The sequence below is a fragment of the Pongo abelii genome, chromosome 1 (genome assembly GCF_028885655.2).
Source record: "Pongo abelii isolate AG06213 chromosome 1, NHGRI_mPonAbe1-v2.0_pri, whole genome shotgun sequence".
Classification (NCBI taxonomy): domain Eukaryota; kingdom Metazoa; phylum Chordata; class Mammalia; order Primates; family Hominidae; genus Pongo; species Pongo abelii.
Window position 1 is genome coordinate 98,817,248 of NC_071985.2, and position 12,219 is coordinate 98,829,466.

A 12,219-nucleotide genomic window follows, 5' to 3' on the forward strand; every position below is an offset into this window, starting at 1 on the left:
TTTCTAAGGAGAAAAGATTTGCTGTGAGGGAGAAGAACAATGGAGGAGGCAATAACTATCCAGAAGTCTGTAGCTCCTCTGAGCCTGGGGAGGAGAAGGGTGGCACCAGCTTCCACAGGGACGGCTGTAAGAAGTGTCCTGTCTTGAGACAGCCAGAATTCCACTGAGGCTAGTAGGTGGAGGGGATGTTCAGGAAGAGGTCAAGATTAGGGAAGGTTTACCAAAGAATTAGAGCTTCCCGGGCCATATCATGAAGGACTTTGTTATTAGGTATGGTAAAACCAAATGTTGAAACAGATAAGCCTTTAAATCTCTGTAGCTTAACCCATATCTTCAAATAGAATGTATTTCTCACTCACATAAAGTTCAGCCCGTGGTGTCTAGCAGTCATTCAGGAACCTGGCTGACAAAAGCTTTGTGATCTCCAACACATGACTCCAAAATCACCCTTGGTGTAGGCATCCAGTTGCCAGATGAGAGAATCCACAGGGAGATGTTCTGGGCCAGGCCTCCAAGTGGTTCTATTGGCCAGAATTCAGTCACAAAGCCCCACCAAACTGCAAAGAAAGCTGGTTAGAAAATATGGTCTAACCCCAGCCTGGCCAATATGGTGAAACCCCATCTCTACTAAAAATTTTTAAAAATACAAAAATTAACAGGGCATGGTGGTGCTCGCCTGTAGTCCCAGCTACTTGTGAGGCTGAGGCAGGAGAATCACTTGAACCCAGGAAGCAGAGGTTGCAGTGAGCCGAGATGGCTGGCGCCACTGCACTCCACCCTGGGTGACAGAGCGAGACTCCGTCTGAAAAAAAAAAAAAAAAAAGAAAATATGGTCTAACTACATGTTTTTTTTCTGTTGTTTTTTTATAATCTACAAACTTTATTCAGATTTTGCCAGTTGCCCACTAATATCCTTTCTGTGTTTCAGGATCCAATTCAGAATCATATGTCACATTTAGTTGTCATGTTTCTTTAATCCCCTTTAATTTGAAACAGTTCCTCTTTCTTTGTCTTTCATGACCTTGACATGTTTTTTTTTTTTTAATTTCCTTTTTTAGAGACAGGGTCTTGCTCTGTTGCCCAGGGTGGAGTGCAATCACGTGATCATAGATCACTGCAGCCTCAAACTTCTGGGCTCAAGGGAGCCTCCTGCTTCAGCCTCCCAAGTAAATGGGACTACAGGCGCATGCCACCAAGCTCAGATAAATTTTATTTAATTTTTTGTATAGATGGGGTCTCCCTATGTTGCCCAGACTGGCCTCAAACTGCTGGCCTTAAGTGATTTGCCTACCTTGGCCTCCCAAAGTGTTAAAATTACAGGCATGAGCCACTGTTTGGAATCCAGTCCACTGATATGTTTCTCAGAGTACGAGTTAGTTGTTTTGTAGCGTGTTCCAAGGTTTGGATTTCTCCAATGTTTCCTCATCATTAGATTCAAGTTATGCATTTTTGTCAGCAATATTTCAGAAGCAATGTTGTGGCCTTCTCAGTGCTTGATGACAAGAGAAACGTGATGCTGATTTGTCCCATTAATGCCAATGTTCCCTTTGATCAGTTGGTTACTATGGTGTCTGCCATATTTCTCCACGGAAAATTACCATTTTTACCTTTTTAATAAGTATCTTATTGGGAGGCACTTTGAGATTGTATAAATATCCTGTTTCTCATCATACTTTTGCCCATTAATTTTAGCTTTTATTGATTATTCTTGCCTAAAGCAATTATTACTGTGATAGTGGCCAGTGGTAATTTTCTAATGCCATCATTCCTTCAACATGTTTTCATTCTAACTACATGTTAAAGAAGAAAGTAAAATGAGGGGCCAGGCACGGTGGCTCATGCCTGTAATCCCAGCACTTTGGGAGGCTGAGGTGGGTGGATCACTTGAGGTCAGGAGTTCGAGACTAGCCTGGCCAACATAGTGAAACCTCCATCTCTACCAAAAAATACAAAAATTAGCTGGGTGCGGTGGCACACACCTGTAATCCCAGCGACTCAGGAGGCTACAGTGGGAGAATCGCTTGAACCTGAGAGGCGGAGGTTGCAGTGAGCCGAGATCATACCACTACCCTCCAGTCTGGGCGACAGAGCAAGACTCTGTCTCAAAAAAAAAAAAAAAGAAAGTAAAATGGGTTTGGTGAGTAGCTAGCAGCCGCTGCTTCAGTTTAAGAGGAGGGCCAGTAGAAGATGACAGAGTCTGTGTAAAAACTCTTACTCTGGCAAGTAAAATATTCAGCTTCAGGCATATGCTAGGGTTCCAGGATCTGGGGCTGGAGCTGGGGATTCAGGGAATCAGAGAGAATGAAACCCTTTGTGACATGGAACCAGGTCAGAGAGTTGTGCACAAATTCAGCAGCAGCGGTGAGGTAGGTGGGTCAGGCTCCCTCTCTAGTACCTAGACCACATGCTTCCTAAGCCATCAATCTCACGATGGGCCAAGGATAGGTGGACATGGATTTGAACAGCCTCAATTTAGTGCCTTCCAAAAGCTAGAGATGTAACGGAGGCCATAGCCAAAAAGCTATGACAATCAACTATTTCCTCTCCCATATACTCACATAAAAACCTTTTCTCCTTCTGTGCTTTCACATGCCCATGATATCTACACTCTAGACCCAGAGTCTAAATCACTGTATACTAAAAAACTGGTTGCTCTTCATTCATGGTCAAGGAGAGTCTAATCTTCATTCAAACACTCCCAGAAGGAAGGAAATACATTCCATCCTTCCTAAGCAGTCAGGAAAAGGAAGAGGTTGCTCCAAGTGCAGTAGTGTTTACAACTAATTGATCACAACCAATTGCAGATTTCTTTGTTCCATCTCCACTCCCACTGTTTCACTTGACTAGCCTAAAGAGAAAAAAGAAAAGGAAGAAAAATAAAACAGTTGTGTTCCCTGGGTCCTACCTACTTCTGGACTTCTTATTATGGAAGTCAAATGTCCATATTGTTAAGTCAGACTGAGTTGGGTTTCCTGTTTTCTCACACTTTTAGTGGATGTCAGCCTAAATGATGCCCACGTGTTATCTTGTTTAATCCTCATACCAACTCTGAGAGTTTTATTCTTTCTGTTTTCCAGATGGAAAAGGTAAGCCCCAAAGAGATTAAGTTACATGCTAGAGATCACACAGCTAGTCAGTCGCAGAATCCAGATTCCCAGCCCATCTGACTGATGACAAAGCCATGAACACTGCAGCACTCCAAGAAGATGGACCCTCCCCAGAAACAACACCAGGGCTGAGCTGAGTCAGAAGCCACAGGAATGGAAGGTCTGGAGGCCACCAGGGATCATCACAAAAGAAACACTTGCTTTGTTAAAATCTTCAAGTATCAGATGACACAATAATCATTGCATTCACTGGTTTGTTTCATCTTGTTTCCTGAATTTCAGGATTTGTCTTATTGTTGTTTGCATGTTTATTGTCTGTCTCTCCCCTTAGACAGCTCTCTATTCTATGTATCCCCCTAGCACAGTGCCTGGTACCTTTTAGGCACTTCAATGAATGGATGAACAAATTGATTCAAGTATAATTTTGCTTACTACTTCACTCATCAAATACATCCTGATTGAGTACCTGCTTTGCACCAAGCACTGTTTTTAAGATTCTTAGTCTAGTAAGAGAGGCAGACATTAAACAAATAACCACATAAATAGAGGGGGAAAAACTGTAATCAATGCCACAAAGGAAAAGTATGAGGTACTATGAAAGTGTACAGCAGGTGCCCCTAATTTATATGGGAGGGTGTCAATGAGGGCCTCCAGAGCTGAAGCATGAAGGGCAAGAGTGGTCCTAGGCGAGGAACTAGCCTTGCTTCCTTTCAGAGACTGAAGGATGGTAGGTGTGTCTAGAGTGCAACTGATGGTCTCATCTTGTCTGTGGTGGCCTGTGCTTCCTAAGGTCTGTCAGGGATGGAGGGCATAGGCCAGCTTGATCCTGACTGTTGGATCCAGCTTTATCTTCAGTGTTTCCAAGTACAGAAATCCTGAGTCTGGCCACTTTTCCTTTAGCCACAACAATTTAGGAAACTATTAGCCAGAATAATGCAGAGAACTGATCACTGCAAGTCACTCTGCCTTGGAGCTACTGGAATGGCTCCAGAACAGGGCACTGGGGGCCAAGCCAGGATTTCAACCAGGAGGGTTTTACAGAAGACGGACTTCACCTGTGAGGGCTTGGGGTTGGAACCGAGCACCAAAGAAGTGGCCACTGTCCACTGATGGCCGTCTCCCTCTTCTCTGTAGCCCTCCCCCACCCCTAAGCAGCCCAGCTTCAGCAGAGGAGGCCTGGGCACAGGAATGGATTGTTGCTAGAAACCTGGCTTCAGCTGGAGGAAGTCAGAAGACCGGGCTGATGGCCGCGCAGACAGAGCTGTGTTTATCCAGGAAAAGAGGTAGGACGTAGGCAGCGGAGGCCCCTGCCAGCTCCTCCCATAAGGACTGCGCTGGGGGAGCAAGCTGCAGAGAAAGCTGCTCCCCTCTGGCTCTGAAAGTGTCAGGGCCTAAGGCCAGAACCCAGAGGCGACCCACAGGTGAGGCCAGCACTCCGGGCGCGTGACGGAGAGGGTCGCTAGCTCGGATTCCAGGGCAGAGGGTCGAAACACGGTGCTCTTGGTGGCTCCGCTCAGGGGTGAGGCGAGCCCGTGGTGGCGGAGCCTTCCGGAGACCACTCTGAGGGTGGCGGAGAATCAATGCTGCCTTTGTGCTCGGTGGTTTCCGAGGGAGAAAAGGAGTGGAGAGTGGGAGGGGCGACCCAACGGCCCGGCCCCGCCCTGCAGACGCGGGATGCGGTAGGGCTGGGAGGCGCGGGAGCCGGACGGTCAGGGCTACCGGGGGTGGGATTCTGTGCCCCCGGGAGGTGCGTCTCCTTGGACCAGCCCAGGGTGTCCTGAGGTCAGCAGCCAGGTGTGTCCCCTGGCTGCCAGGGGCAGAAGTGAGTCCTCTTCTGGCTTGGAGCGACTCGATGAGGGGAGGGAGGAGCCAGAGGAAGCAGGTGGGGCTAGGACTGAGGGATGGCTCAGGCCAGAGAAGCTTGCGCCGGGGCAGCCTGGCAAAGGGAGGAAGTCCCGAGGGGCGCCAGACTGGATCCCAGAGGAAAACCCAAGTCTTCGAAATGGGCGGGGGAGAAAAGCGTGAGCCCCCCTAGGGCGCGGTGTCCCAGGGGGTTTGGGATCTGGGTCCTTTTGGTATAATGCAGTTATTATCCTATTTGTCCTAATAGTACCCTAGGGTTCTAGTGGATACTATATGGGCCCTCTAACTCTAAGGTGAATGGGGCATCTTTAGTACCAGTGGGAGAATCTGTGTACTTGGTGACGGAGGCCCGTATCTGAAAATGTGACTGACTGGCCCTTCGCTCCCTCCATTTCTCCCCAGCCCCCCAGACTTCGCCGCCCTTTCTTTTTCTGCTCAAATAGGCGTCCGCGCTCCCAGTGGGTCCGGAGACCGGGGCGCAGTGGCTGACCGCCCGGTGTACGCCAGCATCACTCACCTCTGACTCCTCTTCGCTCCTCGCCCAGCCCCGCTCCGCCAAGCACTCCCATCTGAGACGGGATTTGGACCCTCTCGGCCCTGCGGAATTCGGAATTCCATTACCCCACCCACCGCATGTGGCTCTTGGAAAAAGCTGGCTATAAGGTGGGGGCCGCGGAGCCCGCGGCCCGTTGGGCGCCTTCCGGCCTGTTCTCCAAGCATCGCGCCCCAGGCCCGCCCAGGAGCGCCTGCCCTAACGTCCTCACCCCGGATCGCATCCCGCAGTTCTTCATCCCGCCCCGGCTCCCGGACCCGGACGGCACAGAGCCTGCGGCCCGGCGGGACGTGGCGGGGCGCGGCCTCCCCGCGACCTGCTCGCTGCCTCACCTGGCGGGCCGCGAAGGCTGGGCCTTCCTGCCCGAGAGCCCGCACACGCGCCGGCGGGAATCCCTATTCCACGGGCCGCCACCCGCCCCGGCCGGGGGACTCCCCGCGGCGCAGTCCCGGCTGCACGTCTCCGCCCCGGACCTGCGCCTCTGCCGGGCCCCCGACAGCGACACGGCCTCGTCGCCGGACTCGTCGCCCTTCGGCTCCCCGCGGCCGGGCCTGGGCCGGCGCCGGGTGTCCAGGCCGCACTCTCTGTCCCCAGAAAAGGCGAGCTCGGCCGATACCAGCCCGCATCCGCCGCGCCGCGCCGGGCCGCCCACGCCGCCGCTCTTCCACCTGGACTTCCTGTGCTGCCAGCTGCGGCCCACGCGCGAGAGCGTGCTGCGCCTGGGGCCCCGCGGCGGGCAGCTGCGGCTCTCCACCGAATATCAGGCCGGGCCCGGGCGGCTGCGGCTGCGCCTAGTGAGCGCCGAGGGCCTGCCCCGGCCGCGGTCCCGCCCCGGGAGCGGCGGCGGCGGCTGCTGTGTGGTGCTGAGGCTGCGGCCCCGCGTCCGGCCGCGGGAGCAGCAGAGCCGCGTGGTCAAGTGCAGCGCCAACCCCATCTTCAACGAGGATTTCTTTTTCGACGGGCTCGGCCCGCCGGACCTGGCCGCCCGCAGCCTGAGGGCCAAGGTGCTAGACAGGGGCGCGGGACTTCGCAGAGATGTGCTGCTGGGGGAGTGCGAGACGCCCCTCATTGCGCTGCTGCCCCCGCTGGGTGGGGGACTAGGTCCCGGGTCATCCCTGGCGCCCACCCATCTCAGCCTGTAAACTGAGCCCCTGGCTTCCTCAGGACGTCTCCACTGTGTCTGCAGTCCACATTCTTTCCACCCTGCCCGGCTTGTATTTATTTTTGCTAATAAAATATCCGCTTGTCCTTAGCCATGTTTTTCCCCTTACTGGCACCTTACACGCTCGGGCGTAGAGCCTACCCATCTTCCCTCTATCCCGGCCATACGCGGGGGGAAGATGCTCATTCAGACGGTCTGAGTAGAGCAGACCTTAAGCAGTGGTTCTCAAGCTTGAAGGAGCATCAGAATAACCAGACATCAGAAATCCTGGAAGAGCTTGTTAAATATGCAGGGTCCTGGGCTCCATCCCCATGAGATGCTCCTTCAGTAGATCTGGGCCAAGTAGGTCCTAAGGTCCCCGTCCAACAAGGCCCCCGAACAATCAGGGAGCCCTGCAATCACTGAGTCACTCTGACAGAAACCAATACAAGCCACCTTCCACTTGAGGCTGCACAGAGGAAATCAACACTCCCTTCCTGTGCCCCTCTAAAACCCACATCTGTCCTGAAGACAGATGAAATTTCTGGGTCTTGGGAGTGAGTCAGGGGATGTCAGATGAACACACAGTGCCCTTTAGTCTTCCTTCTTCCCTCTTGCCTCTTCCACACCTGTGCCTCCATTGAGGGGTGGGGCAAGTCTGGAGCCAAGAACCAGAGAGGTGCTTGGGTACCAAATGAATGAGATATAATGTCCCAGGGATTGAAACGGGGGAGGTGGGGTACTACCAAATTGTGAGAACTGTTCTCAGGCATGCCAGAAGAGGCTCCTCCAGCCAGAAGGAGGTGGGGGTGGGGGGAGGTGGATAATTGTAGGTCACATTGTGTTTACCTCTACCTGAATGTCCCTGACGTCAGTAGTGACCTTCTTCTCTCTGCCTCCACCTTCCCAGGAGCCGGTTCCCCTGGACTCAGGCCAGGCTTGGAGGAGGGAGGGAGGAAGTGAGGTAGGCACTAGGCTAACCCAACTTCTTTCTCCCTCTCCCTTGGGCCCTTTCTCATTTTTCATGGTGCCAGCTGTGGCCTGCACCAGGGCTAAGCTTGCTGGATCTGACAAAACCTCAGCACCTGGACACATTAAATTCCAGCACACACACACACACACACACACACATTAAATTGCAGCACACACACACACACACACACTCACACACACTCACACACACACGGCTTCATTCAGACAGCTCTCCAGTTCCTTCTCCCTTCCCTGATTGGGTCCCCACCACCCAGCCCTAGGCCAGAGAACTCTTGCTCCAGGTGTCCACCAGGTGGTGGCATTGACCAAACAATCCTAAGTGCTAACTACTACACGTGGATCATAACCACATGAGGAACTGTTCCAACAATTAGTCAAGCCATTTATTCCTCCCAGCACCTTCTATAAGGGTGTAAATACTATTGTTATCCAATGGGAGCTTGGGCCTCACATAGCTAGTAAAGGGAAGAACTAGGACTAACATAGCTAGTAAAGGGAAGAATTCAGGGAGTCTGGCTCCAGAGTCTGGACTCTTAATCACTTCAAGATAATACCCCCCACTGCCAGCTGCTGCCTCCCAATCAAGTCACTCTGAAAGGGGCCTCTTTCCCTAAGATGGTAGCTCTGCAAAGGTTTCATACCCTGCCAGTTTAAAATCCCACGTTTGAATTCTGGGAAGTCTACCTATAGATTTAGGTCTACCCCTAGTACTGGATTTCTATTTCAGCCCCCAAATTCTCCCATAACAACCCTTGGTGAGAAACTGGATTTGATGCCCATTTGAAAGTATTTGGAAAGAAAGTTAGAGGCCGTAGAACCTTCATTCATGCATTCCTTCAACAAATACTTCGGGAAGGTCCATCAGGTGGCAGGCATTGGATACAGCAGTGATTAAACAGACATGGGGATCAGAAAAGTGATAAAATAAGCCATTAAAATGTGAAGAATGCTACTTGGTGATATGTTACAGAGAAAAATAAAGCAAGAAAGGGAATAGAAAAGAGGGGTCAGATAAAGAGAAGGGAAGATTATAGGGACAGAAAGAAGGAGGCAGGAGAGGAAACTTTTTTTTTTAACCATAGTACTTTGGACCAGGTCCTGAACTTTATCTGTGTTATCTCAGTTAATCATCACAACCACTCAGTAGAGTAGGTATTATTATTCCTCTTTTTTGGGGTGGGGGGACGGAGTCTCACTCTGTTGCCCAGGCTGGAGTGAGGTGGTGCGATCTTGTCTCACTGCAATCTCCACCTCCCAGGTTCAAGTGATTCTCCTGCCTCAGCCTCCCGAGTAGCTGCCACTACAGGCGCGTGCCACCACACCCGCTGGTTTTTTGTATTTTTAGTAGAGACGGGGTTTCACCGTGTTAGCCAGGATGGTCTCGATCTCCCGATCCGGTCTCATGATCTCAGTCTCGGTCTCGTGATCTGCCCGCCTCGGCCTTCCAAAGTGCTGGGATTACAGGTGTAAGCCACCACGTCACAACCACTCAGGAAAGTAGGTATTATTATTCCCACTTTACAAAGAAAGAAATGGATCAGATAGGTTAAGTAAGTTTGCCTGGGGATCAGCCCTGGCTGGAGGGAAAGGTTCTGACCTGACTCCACCCAGACACCCCCACTGCCACCCCAACTGCTTATGAGGAAATCCAAGGCCACTCCTCCCAGGAGCAGTTCACTCAGCATTCACAGCCCTGAGGCTCTGTGATGGGGGCCCTAGCATTGCTGGAGGAACATCCTGGGTAGCTAAAGTACAGAAACATGGGAGTGAGGAGGTCCTAAGAACCCCTCCAGTGTGCAGATTGCTCTGGCCCCAAAGCACTTCTATAAACACTAGTCAGAGGCCAGGTGTGGTGGCTCACAACTGTAATCCTAACACTTTGATAAGTGGATAAATGTGGGAGGCTGAGGCAGGCAGATTACATGAGCTCAGGAGTTTGAGACCAGCCTGGGCAACATGATGAAACCTCATCTCTACAAAAAATGCAAAAATTAGCTGCATGTGGTGCCATGCACCTGTAGTCCCAACTACTTGGGGGGCTGAGGCAGGAGGACCTCTTGAACCCAGGAGGTCAAGCCTGCAGTAAGCTGAGATCACGCCACTGCACTCCAGCCTGGGTAACAAAGTGAGACCTTGTCTCAAAAACAAAACAAAACAAAAAAATCCACTAGTTACGACAGGTATTATTACCCGATTTTTACTGATGTGGTAGCTGAGGGCTGAGATTTCCCTCAGGGCCTACAGCTAGTAAATGGCAGACCACATTCTTATAAGTGATTCTGCTCCAGCATTTAAACCCTTCTTGCCGCCTCCAAGCCTGTGTGACTATAAATGTTAATTGGTAGAGGAGAGGTACAAGCAGGGTCACTGTGGAAAGTTCAAGGCCAGGAGCTAGGGTCAAACTCCCACTGTTCCTCCACCCACAGTGGCCTTTGTGACAAGAAGGGGGAGGGGTGGGGACTGTGAGATCTGGAGGCTACCGAAGGTTACAGAGCCTGGGCTGTCCTTTTTCAACGGTTGAGGCACAACCCATCCCTGAGTCACTCCAGTAGGTTGAGGCATCCCCAGGCATGGAACCCCCTAGAACCCAAAGAAAGGTGGTCCCTAATCACTGGATCAGGCATCCCAAGGAGAGGGCCCTCCAAGGATGGGGCTGGGGAAGTGTGTGCCACTGCAGACTACCCAGGCTCCACATATTTTCCACCTTGACCCCCAGGCCCTCCCTGAAAGAGCAGACTTGTGCTGAGCTTTAAGTGGTTTCTGTGGTTTAGGGTTGGGGAGGGAGGGAAAGAGATGTTGGGGACTGCTCCCCAGTTCCAAGCCACCACCACCACCTCCCATCCCTTCCAGAGTGTTTGCCCCCAGCATGGAGATTTCCCCGATAAGGGGACTGGGCACGTGGGGATGAAATGATTCTCTGATCCCTATCAGCCCCTTCCTTACATAAGATTGTATTTGAAGAGGAAATAACCACCGCCCTGCTTTGAAAGGACAATTCCTCCAGATAAGGGGCTGTGATTGCAGCAAGAGGGAGAAAGTTTAGACAAGAGGGGGAACTTCCCAAAAGGATAACCAAGGGATCTTCTTGCCCTGGGGAGAAAAAAAAAAACTCAAACTATCCATGCTTAGGGCAGGGGAGAGGTAGAGAATGCCTAGGAAGCATGTGACACTCGTAGGCCTAGAGGCCAGGATACTGTCTTCTAAATCTCCAGTCACTTCCTCCCCACCCTACACAGTAGCACAAAGTGACACAACTGGGGAGTCAGTTGTGCCTGCAATGTCTGGGGATGCTCTGTGTCCATCCACAAGCATTCTACGTGACCGCCGCTCTGTGCCTGCAATTGGTAGGTTGTAGGAGAGGTAGTCACGAAGGGCCCCTGGGAGACCCAGAGTCAAGAGGAAGAGAGGCCTAAAAAGGAGAAAAGATAGAGAGGGGACAGCTGGAGAGGAGCCACAGACAGGCAGGAGCCAGCAAAGAGAGACAGAGAGATGGGGGATAACTGAAGAGTTCTGGGGAGGAGGGGAGCAGAACCGCATCTCCCCTGCACTCCCACCCCTGGCATGTTGCTGGCTCCTCCTGTCAGCTGGAGGGTGCTGGGTGGGGGGGGGGGGGGCGGGGTGCTGCAAAGACCTTTACCTCTCACTCCAGACCTGCCCAAGGGGCAGAGCCCCCAAACAGACCAATATCCTGTTCTGTGCAGAGACGCATACATGGATGCGTGGGCCCACATTTACCAAAAGAACACGGGGATAATCAGAGCCTCAGAGGCATAGACACATACCATCAGACTCTCAGTGCAGGAGGTCCCCAAAACTTCCCCTCTTTCTCACTACTCATCCACTGTCAATGACCCTAGGAGTTGAAAAGTCCTTCTCCACTTCTACCTTTATCTCTCAATCTGCAGCCATGGGGAGACTCTGGGAGCTACCTAAGAACAGAGGTGCTGATGGTAGCAGAGTGTGAAGCTCCAGGGTTGGGCAGGAGTGGAGGATGGCGAGACGAGACGGCAGAAGAGGGAAGGGACAGCTGCTTGCCCTCTCCATGCCAGGTGCCACGTGCACCAGGTGGGGGGGAGTGGGCGAGTCACGAGGCTGTGGCATGGCTGACTCCTGCTCTGCTGTTTACCAGCTGGGAACGAGAGCAGGAGGAGGTGCCAGGGAGCCTCTTGCTGCAGCCTGGCCCCTGGCCAGTTGCCTGTTGGGTAACCAGGAGAGCCAGGCCCAGCTAATCAAACTCTGGGCCCAGGCCATGCAGGAGAAAAGCAGCACCAGGATCCCCAGAAGCCTCGTCCTCTTGGCCCCACTCAGAGCCTTCATTGCAGGCCTCAGTGTGGGCCACTAGGTCTGGGAGCCTCTCCTTCTCCCAACGAGTCCAGTGCAGCATCTCTCCTCTCCTCTTCCCCACCATGGCTTCTCTGCCTCCAGGCACTCCTCCAGGCCTGCCCCTTGCCCCAACAGATGAGGAGCACGTGGAAGCATCAGGGGCTCAGGGAGTCCTGGCAAGAGCAGCAAGGGTTAGGGGCAGGCGCCAAGCAGGCAGAGGCCACAGGGAACTGAACAGT

At 52.3% G+C, this 12,219-nt stretch overlaps 1 protein-coding gene across 1 annotated transcript; it reads left to right on the forward strand.

The window, feature by feature from the left end:
• Nucleotides 1-4,361: 4,361 nt before the first annotated feature.
• C2CD4D (C2 calcium dependent domain containing 4D) lies at nucleotides 4,362-6,896 on the forward strand. Its single transcript, XM_024240615.3, has one exon. The coding sequence runs from the start codon at nucleotides 5,604-5,606 to the stop codon at nucleotides 6,663-6,665; it is 1,062 nt and encodes a 353-aa protein (XP_024096383.1). The 5' UTR covers nucleotides 4,362-5,603; the 3' UTR covers nucleotides 6,666-6,896.
• Nucleotides 6,897-12,219: the final 5,323 nt, after the last annotated feature.